The 17,327-nt window shown below is 33.8% G+C and overlaps 2 protein-coding genes and 1 long non-coding RNA gene across 3 annotated transcripts; 2 read left to right on the top strand and 1 right to left on the bottom strand.

Annotated features, from left to right (window-relative positions):
* Window positions 1-2,001: 2,001 nt before the first annotated feature.
* Window positions 2,002-7,074, top strand: LOC108851675 (disease resistance protein TAO1-like). Its single transcript, XM_018625138.2, has 4 exons — window positions 2,002-2,727; window positions 3,178-4,285; window positions 4,362-4,697; window positions 4,845-7,074. Exons 1-4 carry the CDS (start codon window positions 2,108-2,110, stop codon window positions 6,786-6,788), a joined length of 4,008 nt encoding a protein of 1,335 aa, XP_018480640.1. The 5' UTR covers window positions 2,002-2,107; the 3' UTR covers window positions 6,789-7,074.
* A 3,590-nt stretch (window positions 7,075-10,664) lies between these two features.
* LOC108851676 (disease resistance protein TAO1) lies at window positions 10,665-15,190 on the top strand. The gene is made up of 4 exons (XM_018625139.2): window positions 10,665-11,584; window positions 11,965-13,078; window positions 13,209-13,493; window positions 13,627-15,190. The coding sequence occupies exons 1-4, from the start codon at window positions 10,872-10,874 to the stop codon at window positions 15,094-15,096; spliced, it is 3,582 nt and encodes a 1,193-aa protein (XP_018480641.1). The 5' UTR covers window positions 10,665-10,871; the 3' UTR covers window positions 15,097-15,190.
* Window positions 15,191-15,436: 246 nt separating this feature from the next.
* LOC130511570 (uncharacterized) lies at window positions 15,437-16,468 on the bottom strand. Its single transcript, XR_008945074.1, has 3 exons — window positions 16,205-16,468; window positions 15,992-16,047; window positions 15,437-15,897 (listed from the first exon to the last, which is right to left on the bottom strand). It is a non-coding gene; the product is annotated as an uncharacterized LOC130511570 (long non-coding RNA).
* Window positions 16,469-17,327: the final 859 nt, after the last annotated feature.

The raw sequence follows: 17,327 nt of genomic DNA on the forward strand, positions 1-17,327 counted from the left end.
TCCAATTTTAAAAGATACATATATGTACCCTAACTTGTAAAAGACCTCGAGTCCAAACTCCGAACTTAAGAAAAACTTCAAAGAACATATTTTGAATCAAGTACACTGATGCGCATCGGTGTAAGAAAAAACTCAAAACTCATCAGTGTAGATAATTTATCTTGTATATTGTTCCTTAGAAAACTCATGACTTCATGTACATTGGAAGTGTAGAAACAGTGAAATTATAATGATATGTTGGAACATATGCGGCTTTAACCGTTTGGCTGTAAATTCGAGTTGTGGACGATGGCTTTTTTAGCTGATGAGTTTTGAGTTGTAACATGAAATTATCATCTACAAGAGAAGAATAGAAGTGCAGAAATAGTTGAACATGAGACAATGTAGTGGTACCTCTTTCTCGATCGGATGCAGCCTGCATGTGACAATGGTTCTGGCTATACTCTTTTGAGTTATTTACTCCAATCCCACTTGGTGACATGCTGCATAATTCAAATGACTACACCAATTTGGGTTTCTTTATATGGGCTTTGCTCAGTCTCATTTAATGTTGGTTATTCATTACATTAACTTGTGGCCTTTTCATTTGAAACTGGACCTGAGAAGATAAAACACTCTATTTTATAATCTCCTACATTTAATGGAAAGACTTTAATTAGGAAAAATAAATGCAAGATTTAAAGTGGTACTAAAAGTTGAATCAATTATAAAGAATACTAGATTTCGATTAAAGCGCGGGTCTATATATCTATTTTAAATAATTAATTTTATAACATAAAATTTGCACATAAATTTTATTTAATGCGTTCTGTAATATTATTTAATAGTTAGTTGCGAAAAACATTATTTAATAGTTTTTTTGCCATAACATTATTTAATAGTTATTTACATGTTTTTAATGATCAATATCTAAAAATATTTATTTTGTGAAAATAATATGAAAAAGAGAATTCGGCCTATTGGGATCAAATCATATCCAAGTTATGATATATTTATTAAACTTAAAATATGGATTTTATTTAATTGTTTAAATATTTTAAAATCTATTCTTTAAATGTAAAAAAAAATCATTTAACAATAATTCAAAAAATCCTATCAAATATATATATATGCACAATCGGGTTACATAAGAATATAGATTGTTACCTGAAACTATTTTTAAGTATTAATTTTGATTAAATAATAAAATGCCATTATTATAGGAATGTATTTATTATGAAAGTTTTTTTAAAAGAAAAACTTACATTAATGAATGACATCTCATTTTGTAAATAACTTCAAAAACGAATAATAGATTTTTTTTTTATCAAATAACGAATAATAGATTAAGACTGCTTTAATAGTATACAAGGACTATGTCCTCTGGAAAGTGGAAACCTTGGTTCCCTCATGTTAGTGCAAGCTGAAAAACAAACAAATCTCATTTTCATTCAGTATAGTTTTTTTAATCTTTAATTTCATGTTGATGTGCATTTTTTCTGTGTTAGTGTAAAATTATCATTGTGTGATGTTGGGTTTGAATACAAATGTCTCGGCAAATATATGTTCATATGTATTTCCATAATATAATTATTCATTCCTTTCATTCCATAAATATAAAACAAACGAAAACAAAATTGTCAGCAATCCCAAGTCAATTAAATTAAGTTTCCATTCAACATAACTACCTTTTGTAAAGGTCTACCGTCTACGTATACTACGATTCAAGAAAAAATGATAGTAGGGTTGACGCCGAGGATGAGGCTTATCCTGAGAATTAGATTGATCTCTTTGCTCTGAAATTTCAAGTGTGACCTCGTCAATTTTGATGTAGAGACATTGACATCGACCAACTACTTTCTTGAAGTTGCTTCTGTTCTTCCTTGCCTTTTCCCTTCTTTGAATAGGATGCCCAACCCCCAACCAATACAAAGAATGGTGGAGCATTCAACTTTAGGCACAGTTATTTTGACCGGTGAAATTATTTCCACAAAGTCTTTCTCAGTCCCCTAATGGAGTCAACGTCGAATGTCCCATTGTTCAATTACGCAAAAAACCTCTTTGTTTTACTCTTTGCTCCACAAATCTATGTACCAAGCTCACTAATCCTTTCTCCATTATCACACGAATGGATTTATCTCTTTTCCTTACCATAGTTGCTGCTGCAATAGGCTTCTTCTTGATTTTTCGAAAAATCAGACTCCATCAAGAAAACAAAGAATTTGATACTTCCTCTTCTTTGTCTACTTCATCACCACCATCTTCTTTATCTTCTTCGCCAGTTCCTCAATCTTCTTCTTCTCACGTCTGGATACACGATGTCTTTCCGAGCTTCCGTGGGGAAGATATCCGCAAAAACTTTCTCAGTCACATACAAAAGGAGTTTACAAGAAAGGGAATCACACTATTCAAAGATAATGGGATCAAGAGAGGAGAATCCATCGGACCCGAGCTCATGAGGGGGATTAGAGGATCTAAGATCGCCATCATCTTGCTCTCGAGGAACTATGCTTCTTCAAAATGGTGTCTTGAGGAGTTGGTGGAGATTATGAAGTGCAGGGAGGAGCTGGGTCAAACTGTGATGGCTATTTTCTGTAAAGTAGATCCATCTGATGTAAAGAAGCTGACCGGAGACTTTGGGAAGGTTTTCAGGAAAACTTGTGAGGGTCAAGCGAAGGAGGACATTTGGAGATGGAAACAAGCCTTGGAGAAGGTGGCCACAATAGCTGGTTACCATTCAAGCAACTGGTTTTGTCCCCATGCTTTCTACTTGCTATCTTTCAGATACATCCAAAAATATATAATATGTATTAGAAATACAAGTGTTTCAAAAAAAAAAAGTATTAGAAATACAAAAAAAAACTTTAAAAATGGTTTCAATATAACAAGATTTAAGAAATGGTTTCAAAAACATCAAATGATAATTTTATAAAACAAAATGTAAAATTACTAGTAACAAAATGTGTTTGTTAGTTCGTTTTGTATTGAAAGTTTGTTATACATGTAAAAATGTGTTAAAAATTGTTATACATGTAAAAAATGCTTAAACTTTTTTTTTGCTTATTTTTATACAAAACTTAAAATAAAATAAAACCCTTAAAATTTGATCAACTCTTTGTCAATTTTTTTTTTTTGATTATGTATTGTATTTTTTCAAATGATGTATTCATCTCTGTGTATTATCTTTTCCCTTGTTAGGGATGATGAAGCATCAATGGTCGAAGAAATCGCCACTGATGTTTCCAGTGACCTAATTAATTTTGTGATATCAAGTGATTTCGAAGGTTTTGTTGGGATGGAAGCTCATATGGAAAATATGGAGCCGTTCTTACTCTTAGGCTCCAATGAAGTGAGGATGATAGGGATTTGGGGTCCTTCTGGAATTGGTAAGAGCACCATCGCCAGAGTTCTATTTAGCCAACATTCTCATGAATTCCAGCTTTGTGTCTTCATGGAGGATATCAAAAGACACTGTCCAAGATCTTATTCCAATGAATATAGCGTGAAACTGCAATTACAGGAAGAGTTCTTATCTAAAATAATCAACCAGGAAGATATCAAGATTCATCATTTAGGAGTTGCGCCAGACAGGTTAAAAGACAAGAGAGTGCTTATCGTTCTGGATGATGTAGACCATTTGATGCAACTAGATGCCATGGCCAAAGACCATAGCTGGTTTGGTCCTGGAAGTCGGATTATTGTCACAACGCAAGATAAAAAAATCTTGACTGCACATGGGATTAACCATATTTACAAGGTTGAGTTTCCAGGTTTCAGTGATGCTTTTGAAATTTTCTGCATGTATGCTTTTGGTCAAAAGTCCCCATATGATGGCTTCGAGAAACTTGCTTGGGAAGCTAAAGAATTTGCCGGTAATCTCCCTCTGGGACTAAAGGTAATGGGATCTTATTTCAAAGGAATGCTCAAGCATGAGTGGCAAGAGGAACTACCAAGGTTAAGAACTAGACTTGATGGAGAAATAGAAAGTAGTTTAAAGTTACGTTATGATGCCTTATGTGTTGATTCTCAAGATTTATTTCTTCATTTAGCTTGCTTGTTCAACAATGAGCAGATTGAGAAAGTGGAAGAGTATCTTGCAAGGAATTTTGTCGGTGTGAAAGGACAGCTCCGTGTTCTAAGTGAGAAATCTTTCATGTCCATTGATAGGGGATATATAAAGATCCATGATTTGCTAGCACGTTTGGGTAGAGAAATTGTTCGTAAACAATCCATTCACGACCCTGGGCAGCGTCAGTTTTTGGCTGATGTTGGAGATATATGCCAAGTACTACAAAATGATACACTAGTAAGTTTTTCCTATTAGGCATTCACTGCATTTCTCCCTACAAAATTTTATAGTAAATCATTGGGTTCTTTTGCAGGGTAGTCGAAAAGTCATAGGCATAGATTTGAAGCTTTTAGAGTTGAAGACGGAGTTGAAAATAAGTGACAGGGCCTTTGAAAGAATGTCCAATGTTCAATTCTTAAGACTTTTGCATTCTGATTCGGATTCTGATTCTAGTTCTGATTCTAGACGTCCCAAACAAACATGTCACCACAGCACAGATCTAATGACATGTCTGCCTCCAAATCTTAGACTTTTGCATTGGGATTTTTTTCCGATGACATGTCTGCCTTCTAATTTTAATCCGGAGTTCCTGGTGGAAATAGTCTTGCGTAAAAGCAACTATCTTGAGAAATTGTGGGAAGGAAATAAAGTAAGTAAACATATTTCTATATCTAAGACTTTGTGTTACTTCAGTATTATTCAAATCTATAACTTGTCCGCTTGTACTTTAGTTGAGAAGAAAAGAAGATCTTATTGGACGTCTTCTTTTTTATTGATATTTTTCTTTTCTGTACAGGCAATTAGAAATCTCAAATGGATGTATTTGTCGGATTCCAAAAATCTAAAGGAGCTTCCTGATCTCTCAACGGCCACTAGTCTCCAAGAATTGAATCTTCATGGTTGCTCAAATCTAGCAGAGCTCCCCTTTTCTATTGGAAATGTTCTCAGTCTCCGAAGATTAAATCTTAGTCATTGTTCAAGTCTAGTGAGGATCCCCTCTTTTATTTGGAATCTTGTTGATGTTGGAAGATTGGATTTTAGTCATTGCTCAAGTCTAGTGAGACTTCCATCTTCTTCTGGGAATGCTATAATTAAACTCAAAGTATTGGATCTTAGTGGATGCACAAGTCTGATGGAACTCCCCTCTTCTATGGAAAATGCCACTGATCTCGAGGAACTGAATCTCACGGGATGCTTACATCTAGCTAAGCTCCCATCCTCTATTGGTAATCTCAAGAGATTGTATCTCAAAGATTGCTCAAGTTTGGTGGAGCTTCCATCTTCTATTAGAAATTCCATTAATCTCGAGGATTTTACTTTTAATGGTTGCTCAAATCTTGTGGAGCTCCCTTTCTATCTTGGTAATGCTACTGATCTCAAAAAAAATGATTTGAGTGGATGCTCAAGTCTACGGGAGCTCCCCTTTTCTATTGGAAATATGACTAATCTCATGCATCTGTATCTCGATGAATGCTCAAGTCTACGGGAGCTCCCCTCTTCTATTGGAAAGATGACTAGTCTCATGTATTTGTATCTCAATGAATGCTCAAGTCTCGTGGAACTCCCGTCTTCTATTGGAAGTATAAATAATCTCATGAAGTTACATCTTAATGGATGCTCAAGTCTACTGGAACTCCCATCTTCTATTGGAAATATGAACAATCTCGGGAACTTATACCTTAATGGTTGCTCAAGTCTTGTGGAACTTCCATCTTCTATTGGAAATATAAATCATCTCAGGAAGTTGTCTCTTAATGGATGCTCAAGTCTTGTGGAACTTCCATCTTCTATTGGAAAAATGAATCAGCTCAGGAAGCTGTATCTCGAAAGATGCTCAAAGCTAAGGGCCTTTCCGGTCAATATCAACATGAAATCTCTTGGTAAACTTATTCTCACTGACTGCTCTTCATTGAATTGCGTTCCGGAGATTTCCACAAACATCAGAGTTCTAAAGCTCACTGGAACTGCAATAGAAGAATTACCTCCATCAATCATGTCATGGCCTCGTCTTCGTGAGTTACACTTGAGCGACACAAGAATACAAGAAATTGCTCCATGGGTCAAGAAGGAAAAGTGTAGTCTACGTGAACTTGTAATCAAGGGATGCACGAAGCTGGTTTCTCTTCCGCAGCTCCCGGACTCCTTAAAACTCCTAGTCGCAGACAATTGTCGGTCCCTCGAGAGACTAGATTGCTCTTTTCACAAGAAAAAGTTTAATGCGCTCAGCTTTGTTAACTGCTTTAAACTGAATCAAGAAGCAAGAGACATTATCATCAAGACATCAACAAGAGACTTTGCAGTGTTTCCAGGAGAAACAGTGCCAACATATTTCACGTACCGAGCCACCGGGAGTTCCATGTCAATGACGTGGAGTGGATTAGATACACAGTACTTTCCAACATCCTTGAGATTTAATGCTTGCCTCTTGCTGGTTTATAAGGGTGACGTTGATGCTGGGGATTGGTGCTGGCCTGATATATCTTATTGCATCAAGGACAAACTGGGTGGTGTTAAATCTGGTTACGCAGCTTATGCTGATCTATGGCACCGCTCTTCTCCAACTTCAAAGGAGCATCTGCTCGTATTCAAAATTGAAGGAAAACTGGGCTCACCCGAATTAGCCTTTGAGTTCAGATCCCATGACAAAAACTGGGAGATTGAGGAATCCGGGCTACGTCCTCTGGAAAGTTGGAAACATTTGCTTTGGAATCCTTGGCTCCCTCATGTTAGTGGAAGCTGAGCAAAAAAAAAAACAAATCATATTTACGTTAATAACTCTACCAAAAAAAAAAACTGACTTTCAATATGATATCATATTGTTATATTCCTCAACCCCCCTGTTTTATTTATTTGTAATGCTCATTTGTCATTTGTATTGACAATCGGCAAAAAATATGGGTGTGTTATGATAACGTTGTCATTGAAGGAAAGGGCATGCTTACTTTTCCACATGATGACAAGATCATGTTCAAATTTGTTTTATATTTTGTTTTTCACGGGGGTTGCGGTAAAGATATGGAAGGAGACACACAATATGGTCAATTGGTGTATTGAAATATGTTTTCTTAATTTTTTTTACAAAAAAAAAGTTTTCTTAATACACAGCCTGACAGCCAGGTGTATTTTTTCCAATCAATATGTTGGTTACCGCTGATTGGTGTAGATTCAAATATGCAACCGCTTGTTGTCAACAAAACCAATTTCAATTAATTTTAAAAGTTTTGTATTTTCGTAAAAAATTAAACTGTATTATTTTAATTTATAAGAGTTGTGTTTTATTAAAAAATTGGGCATCTATCTTATTAAAGCTGAAGTACAATTTCGATGTGTTTGGATACTTGGATAAGAGTTTAAAAAGGAGGTTTGTTTGAGAACACGGATAACAATATTAAATGAGAATTGTTTGGAAAAGGGAATAGCAGTATATTTACTTCCTTTTATTTACACATTTAGTCATTGCATTTATAAAAAATTAGGTATTTCCTTTTTGTAATTTTTTTATTTACAGATTTTACCACTACATTTAAAATCAATTGAAAATAATTAATTATAATTCCAAACTTATCTAAACAAATTGATGTCTCCATATATTGATCATTATTAATATGTAAAATTACTATTAAAAAACATTTCACTTATTTTAACCAAACACATAAAAATATATATATTTTTTTTTACAAAATCAGTTAGGCATAAACATTCGGATACCCATTTAGGTACGAGTCGTTTCTTTCGGGTATAGCTTTTTTGGGTTTTGAAATTTCTTTTTAGTACTTCCTTTTTGTGTTTTCTTTATTTATAGATTCTACCATTGCATTTAAAATTAATTTAAATTAATTAATTAAAATTTCAAAATTATCTAAACAAATCGATATTCATATATTGATCATTATTAATATTGTAAAAATATTAGTAAATAAAAATTTATATTTAACTTCATTTATCCAAACACATAAAAATATTTTCTATTTGTTTACAAAATCAGTTAGGCATATACATTCATGTATCCATTTAGGTACGGGTCGTTTCTTTCGGGTATATATTTTTTGGGTTTTGATATTTCTTTTTACGTACTTCCTTTTTTGTATTTTTTTTATTTACAGATTATACCACTGCATTTCAAATCAATTAAAATTCATTAATTACAATTCCAAAACTTACTGAAACAAATCGATATTCATATATTGATCATTATTAATATTTTAAAAATATTACTGAATAAAATTTTATATTTCACTTAATTTAGCCAAACACATAATATATTTTTTATTTGTTTACGGAATCCGTTAGAAATAAATATTTGGGTACCCATTTAGGTACTGGTCAATTTTTTCGGGTATAAATTTTTTTGGTTTTGATATTAGGCCATGTTTGGATATAAATTTATGTGTGAGTTTCAAATTGAATCCCCCGGGTCTGTATGAATTTTGTTCTAATGTATAGGAAACTAAAAAATGTTCAAATAAGGAAAGTATTTGAAAATGATTTATATTTGAACAAAATATAATGGCTGCACATAACAAAATATTAATATAAAAGTACTGCATACTTGCATTCAAAATCAATTTTTTTAACAACAAACTACACAAATATGTTTATTTGTATAAAAAATTAAAATACAATAATTTAATTAATATAGAAATATGTCACATTGTTTAAACAAAATATCAATATTAAAGTATTATACATTTGCGTTCTAAAATTATTTATTTTAGTAACAAGCCAAATAAATATATTTATTAGAGAGAGAATAAAACAAAGCCAAAAACACATAGTTTACGAGAAAGACTCTATATGTCGAACTTATTATAAAGAATATTTTACTAAAATAAATACATTCAATAATTACAAACAAATAATATATTTCATAAAAGTGAAAATAATACCCGCCCTTTCATTATAACAATAAACTGTATTAGTTTTAAGAAGTGTATCTTCATAAAAACTTAAGAGATTCATTTTTTTCCTTAAATGAATATATATGACTCTTTGCTTACAAGATGTGTCTCTTTGTTGAATAGTGTGTCTTTTTTTAGTGAACATATGTATATTTTCCTTGAACATATGTATCATTTCCTTGACATATGTGACTCTTCATATAATGTATCTTGGCTGTCTAAATATATGAGACATTGCAAAGAGAAAGTAATCAATATAGTTATATATTCATAGGATGAATAAATCATGAGAGAGAATAAAAATGTTTTAGAGAGAGAAAGCTTCGAGAAATATATGACAACTTCGTTATTCAAAAAACCATCCAAATTCAAACCTGAGGATCCCAAATGAAACCAAAAAGGCAACAAATTTGGCACTCATGCCTTTTGATATAAGGGTGGTGCAAAACAACTGGATGGTTTTAATAGAAAAAAACAACGATTAAAAAATGGTGTGGAGGTGCGGATAAAAATCAGTAAACAACCACAAATCGAACAATACAATAAATTTGATATGTATAAATATTTTAAAAGATGCTATTGTTATTTGAGAGAAGGCTTTGATTCGGAGATGACAAAAGATAACGATACACATATTTCCAAAACTATTCATTAAATGTATATAAAATAAATAGGAAAAATGAACTAAAATATATTTCATTAAAAGTATGCATATTTTAGGATTAAAATATATATCCTCAACAATTTTGAGAATTCTTAAAAAAAATTGCAGTTTGAAAATGAAAAACACATCTTTAGAAAAAATAACTTAAAAAATTATTGTAAAATTTTATGATAAAAGATATATTTTATAACTTTTTACAGTCTCTTAAAACTTAGTGTAACATGAAAAATATTTTTTTAATGAAAAGATACCTCTTTTTATATTTTCACAATCTCTTAAAAAATGCAACATTTAAATTGAAAAGACGCAATCTTTCATTATTTAGAGATTTATATACAGAAGAGTAATATATAACAATAATAATAAATTTATGAGTAAACGTTTTTATAACTTTCAATTTTCTCTATATTTAATCAAATTCTATTGTGTTTTGCATGCAAAATTTGCATTTGTTTATTAAAAAAAAATTATGTTGAAGAGATACTTCCTTTAAGAATACTATAAATGTTGTAAAAGTTTATCCTTTTAAAATATTAATATTTTAAGTTTAAATTATATTTCAAATAAAAATTAAACTTTATATATTAGGAGGTTTATCTTTGATTTTTGATTAAATAAATTGAAATATGTTTTAGATTCATTAACAAAGACATATTTTTAAATATTAAATAGTTTTGTATATATTAACACATATAAAACATAAAAATTAAAAGAATGGAGTTTTGTTTGAACAATCATAATTTTTTTGTGTACACTTTTTGAAACGTTAAAAATTGGAAAATATTATATATTAATTACGAAATATCTGATACATTTATAAAGTTTTCTATCGTAATATATGAAATTTATTTTGTAAAATAGTAAAAAAATGATAGAAACCAGATTTTAAAAATAATAATTATATAGAAACAATTTTATAATAGACTAAAATGTTCTCTTAAATTTTTAAGTAGCCAAAAATATTTTATCTTAACAAATAGTTTTAAATTTTTGAAAAAAAATATCTTTAAATTTTTAAAAATTAGATAAAATTTTGTTTTGGATAGCCTGAGGTACGACTCTGTCTGCAGGAAACTCTTTTCGATTACACGGTCATCAATCAAACAACGGTTCAATCCCTAATTTCTTCCTCTCTATCTTCTCTTCTACCTTTGCTCTTGGTCATTTCTCCCTCCCTTCTGTTCTACAGATTTGATCCTTCTAGGATCTTTTCATATACTAATACTTTATTCACCAAAACAAGAAAAAAAACTTTCCAAAAATGAGATTTCGATCGTTTTTGAAAGAAACTAAGAAACAGAGAAGGCTAGTGGAAAAGAGAAAGAAAAGGAAAGCAGATGAGCTTTCAAATCCAGTGAGAAAGAAGATCCGAGTGAAATACCAGAGTCAAACTCAAGACCCATCATCACCTCCCTCTTCTTTGTCTCCTCCCTCATTTTTGTCCCCAAATTCACCTCAGTCTTCGTTGTCTCCGCTACCACCACCTCTGTCTGCTCTGTCTCCTTCATCCGCTCCATCTTCTTCCACTCACGTCTGGTTACACGATGTCTTTCCGAGCTTCCGCGGGGAAGATGTCCGCGATAACTTTCTTAGTCACATTAAAAAGGAGTTTGGAAGAAAGACGATCACATTTTTCAACGATAATGGGATCGAGAGAGGAGAATCCATCGCTCCCGAACTCATACGGGGGATTAGAGCATCTAAGATCGCGATCGTCTTGCTCTCGAGGAACTATGCTTCTTCAAAGTGGTGTCTTGAGGAGTTGGTGGAGATTATGAACTGCAGGGAGGAGCTGGGTCAAACTGTGATTGCTATTTTCTATAAAGTAGATCCATCTCATGTAAAGAAGCTGACCGGTGATTTTGGGGAGGTGTTCAGGAAAACTTGTGAGGGTAAAGCTAAGGAGGAGATTAGGAGGTGGAAACAAGCTTTGGAGAAGGTGGCCACGATAGCTGGTTACCATTCATGCAACTGGTTTGTCCGCTTAACTTTTTTACTTGCAATCTTTCAAAATATTATATGTACAGAAAGTTATTAGAAAATACCAAACAAATATAAATAAATTTCCAGCTTACTATATACAGGCCTGACTATATAACAAACATGATTTGAGAAATGTTCCAAGAATATGACACAAAATTGTGGCCTTTTGAAAATTTTAGGATCTCGGTAGTAATTTTGGAAAAATGTGAATTCTTTTTTTTTCTTTCTCTAATCATAAAATGTGAAAGTTCGTTAGTTTAATTTTTTTTTATACAAAATTTTAAAATAAAAACTCTTGAATTTTTATCATGTCTGTATCAATTTTGTTTATAGTGACTATTTAATTATGTATTCATCTTTCCTCTTTCTAGGGTTGATGAAGCTGCCATGATCGAGGATATATGCACCGATGTTTATAACAAGCTGAATAATTCTGCACAATCGAGTGATTTCGACAATCTCGTTGGGATGAGAGCTCATATGACAAAACTGGAACTGTTGCTACGCCTAGACTCCAATGAAGTGAGGATGATAGGAATTTGGGGTCCTTCTGGAATTGGTAAGAGCACCATCGCAAGAGTTCTATTTAGCCAATACTCTCGTGAGTTCCAGTTTAGTGTCTTTATGGAGAATATTAAAAGACGTTTTCCCAGACCTTACTACGATGAGTACAGTGCGAAACTGCAGTTACAAAAAGAGTTCATGTCCCAAATAATCAACCGAGAAGATATGAAGATTCAGCATTTAGGAGTTGTGGAAGACAGGTTAAAAGACAAGAGAGTACTTGCCATTCTTGATGACGTGGATCATTCGTTGCAAATAGAAGCCATAGCGAAAGAAGCTCGGTGGTTTGGTCCTGGAAGTCGGATAATCATCACAACACAAGATAAAAGCCTTTTAAATGCACCTAGGATTGACGATATTTACGAGGTGGAGTTTCCACCTGACGACGAGGCTCTTGAAATTTTCTGCATGTATGCTTTTGGCCAAAAGTCTCCACGTGGTGGATTTAAGGAACTTGCTTGTGAAGTTACAAAACTTGCCGGTGATCTCCCTTTGGGGCTAAAGGTTATAGGATCTTATTTCGAAGGAAGGCCCAAGCAGGAGTGGGAAGAGGACCTACCAAGGTTAAGAAGTATACTTGATGGAGAAATAGAAAGTATTTTAAAGTTCAGTTATGATGCCTTATGCGTTGATGATCAAAATTTATTTCTTCATTTATCTTGCTTTTTCAACTATGAAACGCCTGAAATTGTGGAAGGGTGTCTTGCAAAGAAATTTGTTGGTGTGAAAGGTCGTCTCCGTGGTTTAGCTGAGAAATCTTTCATATCCTTTGAGAGGAGTCTATATATAGAGATCCATGATTTGCTAGCACGTTTGGGTCGAGAAATTGTTCGTAAACAATCCATTCATGAACCTGGGAAGCGTCAGTTTTTGGTTGATGCTGGAGATATATGCCAAGTACTACGTGATGATGATAAACTAGTAAGTTTTCAAATTAGTCGTTCACTGCATTTCTCCCTACAAAATTTTAATAAAACTCATATTTCCTTATGTGTCTTTTTTTTTTGACCACACAAACTTTGCTTTATGTATCCTTTGGTTTCTTTTTCAGGGTAGTCGAAATGTTATAGGCATAGATTTGGACCTTTCAAAGTTGGAGACGGAGTTGAAGATAAGTGACGGAGTTTTTGCCAGAATGTCAAATGTCCAATTCTTAAGAGTCAAATATGGTTTTGACAGCATAGCTCCCGTGACATGTCTTCCTCCAAATCTAAGAATTTTGGATTGGGATTCTTTTCCAATGACATGTCTGCCTTCTAGTTTTAATCCGGAGTTCCTGGTGAAAATAATCTTGACTGAAAGCAACTACCTTGAGAAATTGTGGGAAGGAAATAAAGTAAGTAAAAAATAATATTTGTACTTTATATTACTTCATATTTTATTAGAATCTGTTATTTGTCTTAATGGACCGTTAACCGTTTTCATCTTTTATTGATGTTTTTCTTTTTCTTTTCCTTTTTTCTGTACAGACAATTAGAAATCTCAAATTGATGAATTTGTCGGATTCCATAAATCTAACGGAGCTTCCTGATCTCTCAACTGCAACTAGTCTCCAAGAATTGAATCTTCGTGATTGCTCAAGTCTAACGGAGCTCCCTTTTTCTATTGGAAATGCTATCAATCTCCGGCGTTTGGATCTTAGTCATTGCTCAAGTCTAGTGGAGCTCCCCTCTTCTATGGAAAATATCACTACTCTCGAGAATTTACTTCTCACAGGATGCTCACATATAGCTAAGCTCCCATCCTCTATTGGTAATCTCAAGAGATTGTATCTAGAGAATTGCTCAAGTTTGGAAGAGCTTCCATCTTCTGTTATAAATTCCTTTAATCTCAAGGCTTTTGCTTGTCGTGGTTGCACAAATCTTGTGGAGCTCCCTCTGTATATGGATACTGCCAGTTACCCCAAGGAATTTGAGCTGAGAGGATGCTCAAGTCTACGGGAGCTCCCCTCTTCTATTGGGAATATAACTATTCTTGAGGATTTGTATCTCGGTGGATGCTCAAGTCTTGTTGAGCTCCCTTCTTCCATTGGGAGTATGACTAATCTCAGGAAGCTGTCTCTTAATGAATGCACAAGTCTTGTGAAGCTCCCCTCTTCTATTGGGGATATGAGTAATCTCAGGATCTTGTTTCTCGAAAGATGCTCAAAGCTAACGGCACTTCCTGTCAACATCAACATGAAATCTCTTGATACACTTGTTCTCACTGATTGCTCGTCATTGAAAGTCTTTCCCGAGATTTCCACAAACATCGGAGTTCTAAAGCTCACTGGAACTGCAATAGAACAATTCCCTCCATCAATCATGTCATGGCCTCGTCTACGTGAACTTGTAATCAAGGGATGCACGAAGCTGGTTTCTCTTCCGCAGCTTCCTGACTCCTTAGAATTCCTAGTCGCAGACAATTGTGGGTCCCTCGAGAGACTAGATTGCTCTTTTCACAAGAAAAAGTTTAATGCGCTCAGCTTTGTTAACTGCTTTAAACTGAATCAAGCAGCAAGAGACCTTATCATCAACACATCGAAAAGAGACTTTGCAATTTTTCCAGGAGAAACAGTGCCAACATATTTCACGTACCGAGCCACCGGGAGTACCATGTCAATGACGTGGAGTGGATTAGATACACAGTACTTTCCTACATCCTTGAGATTTAAAGCTTGCCTCTTGCTGGTTTATAAGGGTGACGTGGATGCTGGTGATCGCCACTGGTCTGAAACAACTTATTGCATCAAGGACAAACTGAGTGGTGTTAAACCAGTAAGTTATTCTTATAGATTGTTCGATTTGTCTCCAACTTCAGGGGAGCATCTGTTCATATTCGAAATTGAAGAAACTGTGAGTTCCCCCGAGATAGTCTTTGAGTTCGAACACAAAAACAAAAATTGGGAGATTAAAGAATGCGGGACACATCCTCTAGAAACCTTGGCTCCCTCATGTTAATGGAAGCTGTGAAAAAGAAACAAATCGCATTTTCACTAAATAACTTCTCTTTAGAAAACCTTTACTTTGAAGTTGATGTGTATCTTTTGCTGTATTTGTATAAGATTATCATTGTGCTATGTTGGGTTTGAGTACAAATGTGCCGGCATATATATATGTAATGCATGTATGTATGTGCATAATCATAATAACGATGCATTCCTTCTTTTATATCGTAAATATCAAGCAAACAATTGCTATCATAATCTTTGTTGAAATGGATCAACAAAACAAAATAAAAAACCGTTTCTGCAACACTTCTTCTACACACAAGATTCTAGAGAAATGTTTAGTTCCTACTTTTCGATTAAAATCTGTAGACTGGAAGAAGTTTTCCCTTGTTCTGGCTGTGTTGTACCACTTCTCATGATCTCTTCATATTTTTGAAAACTTGCATCATCTGTATCGACTTGTTATATATTTTCTCAGTTCCACTTGAAAGAACTTACCCGCTGTTGTCTTTGTCTAGGTATTGGAAGGCTTTGAATAAGTGCTCATCGTGATCCTGTCTGTATCTATGCAACGTCCCTGAGATAAGCCTAAAAACATAAAAAGGCTTCTCAATCATTTTTAAGACGACTATCGAAGAATGGAACCATGAAAAGAAATGGCAGAAAAAAGTTATTTTTCAGAGAGCTTAGAACCAGTCCGGTGTTCAGTTCTTCTAAGTTATTGTTCAACTTTTGTCGGTATCCATATTAGCAAATATGGTTTTAAGACCCTTTAATTTCCTCTTCTGATAGACTCTCTGCAGTAACCTTGCTATACAAAATCAGAAACACAACCAATGATCAGAGAGGCAAACCAGAAGAGAATGCTTACTTCCACAAGAGAAGTTTGTAGTTTTTTTTTTTACCTTTAGAGCTAGCTTCTTAAGCTTGTTCCTTGTTCTATGCTTCATCGGAAAGCATGCTGATTACACAACCACGCTTAATGTTTTGTTTTAAAAAAAACTAATCTTGACGAGACTAAGTGGACTTTACAACAACAACATTACAGATTCACAGACCATATAAATTACAGTGTTAAATGGATAAAACAATCAAAGAAGATGTTAGCTTGATATTACCTGACCCACCACAAAGCAAGATGTATTGAATAATCCCTGCACTCCAGATACTTCAGGAGCAACATAGAAAGCACTACATCCCTGTAAACTTTTCCTGTAAGCATACAACACACAAGACTATCAGTTAAAATGGCCTAAGTTGACAATGTAACTGTGTATCAAGCAGACAATTACCCACACTAAAACTTGCAAAGCCTCTGTTTTGAAGCAGGTCACTATGCACTAAATCAGATCAGATTCATAAGTTTATAGATATATCTATAAACTTATAGCCACAACGTAACTCCAAGCATTCATTAAAATCTTAACAAAACCAGAAGACAAATATATGATTACACATCTCACCTTCTTCTATATATGAACACAAACAATCCAAAGTCAGTCGCTTTGAGCATAGCATCCTTCATCTTTACTAGTAGGGAGCAAGAGAGAGTTCTCAGGCTTGAGTTCACGATGCATCCCACCCATGAAATGGCAAATCGACGATGTCTTGCTTTCTTGTTAGCTTCCTCTTGAGTATTGATTTGCATGCGTATGTAGGTATTCATGAGGCAGCACTATTTCACACTCACCCAAAAACCAAGTAGTCGTATTTTAATGGTAAAAGTTAATTTGGGCAAAACGTGACACTCAGGGTTATGAGTTTGATTTTTGCTGGGATCAAACTTGGATATTTAGTTACATAATATGAGATGACACTTTAGATCTCATTCAAAAAGAATTGTCTATTATAGGAACCGTGTAAAAATCACAACCGGCTCCAATCTAACGTTTATCGGACTGTGACCAGAAGTAGGCCAGGCCTATTTCAGTACTAGATATGGGCCTCTTAAAGAAATGCAAAAGTTTCAGTAGAGCTATTGTCGCGTCAGTACATCTAAAAGCATCAAAACAATTGACCAGACTCGATTTTTCTTGGTAGAAATTTGTAATATATACTTTTGACCAGATTCTTTTCATACAAAGAGAAAAGTGAGCAAACTACAATGACCATGAATTTGTATATACAATTTGTACACGTGCAATATGCAAAACTGGTGGAACAGAGAGACTGAAGAATTAAAAGCGTACGAAAAGTTCTTACCTTCCCATGCAAATGCAATGGCTGACAATCTTTTCTAAA

Source organism: Raphanus sativus, chromosome 4 (assembly GCF_000801105.2).
Source record: "Raphanus sativus cultivar WK10039 chromosome 4, ASM80110v3, whole genome shotgun sequence".
Classification (NCBI taxonomy): Eukaryota; Viridiplantae; Streptophyta; class Magnoliopsida; order Brassicales; family Brassicaceae; genus Raphanus; species Raphanus sativus.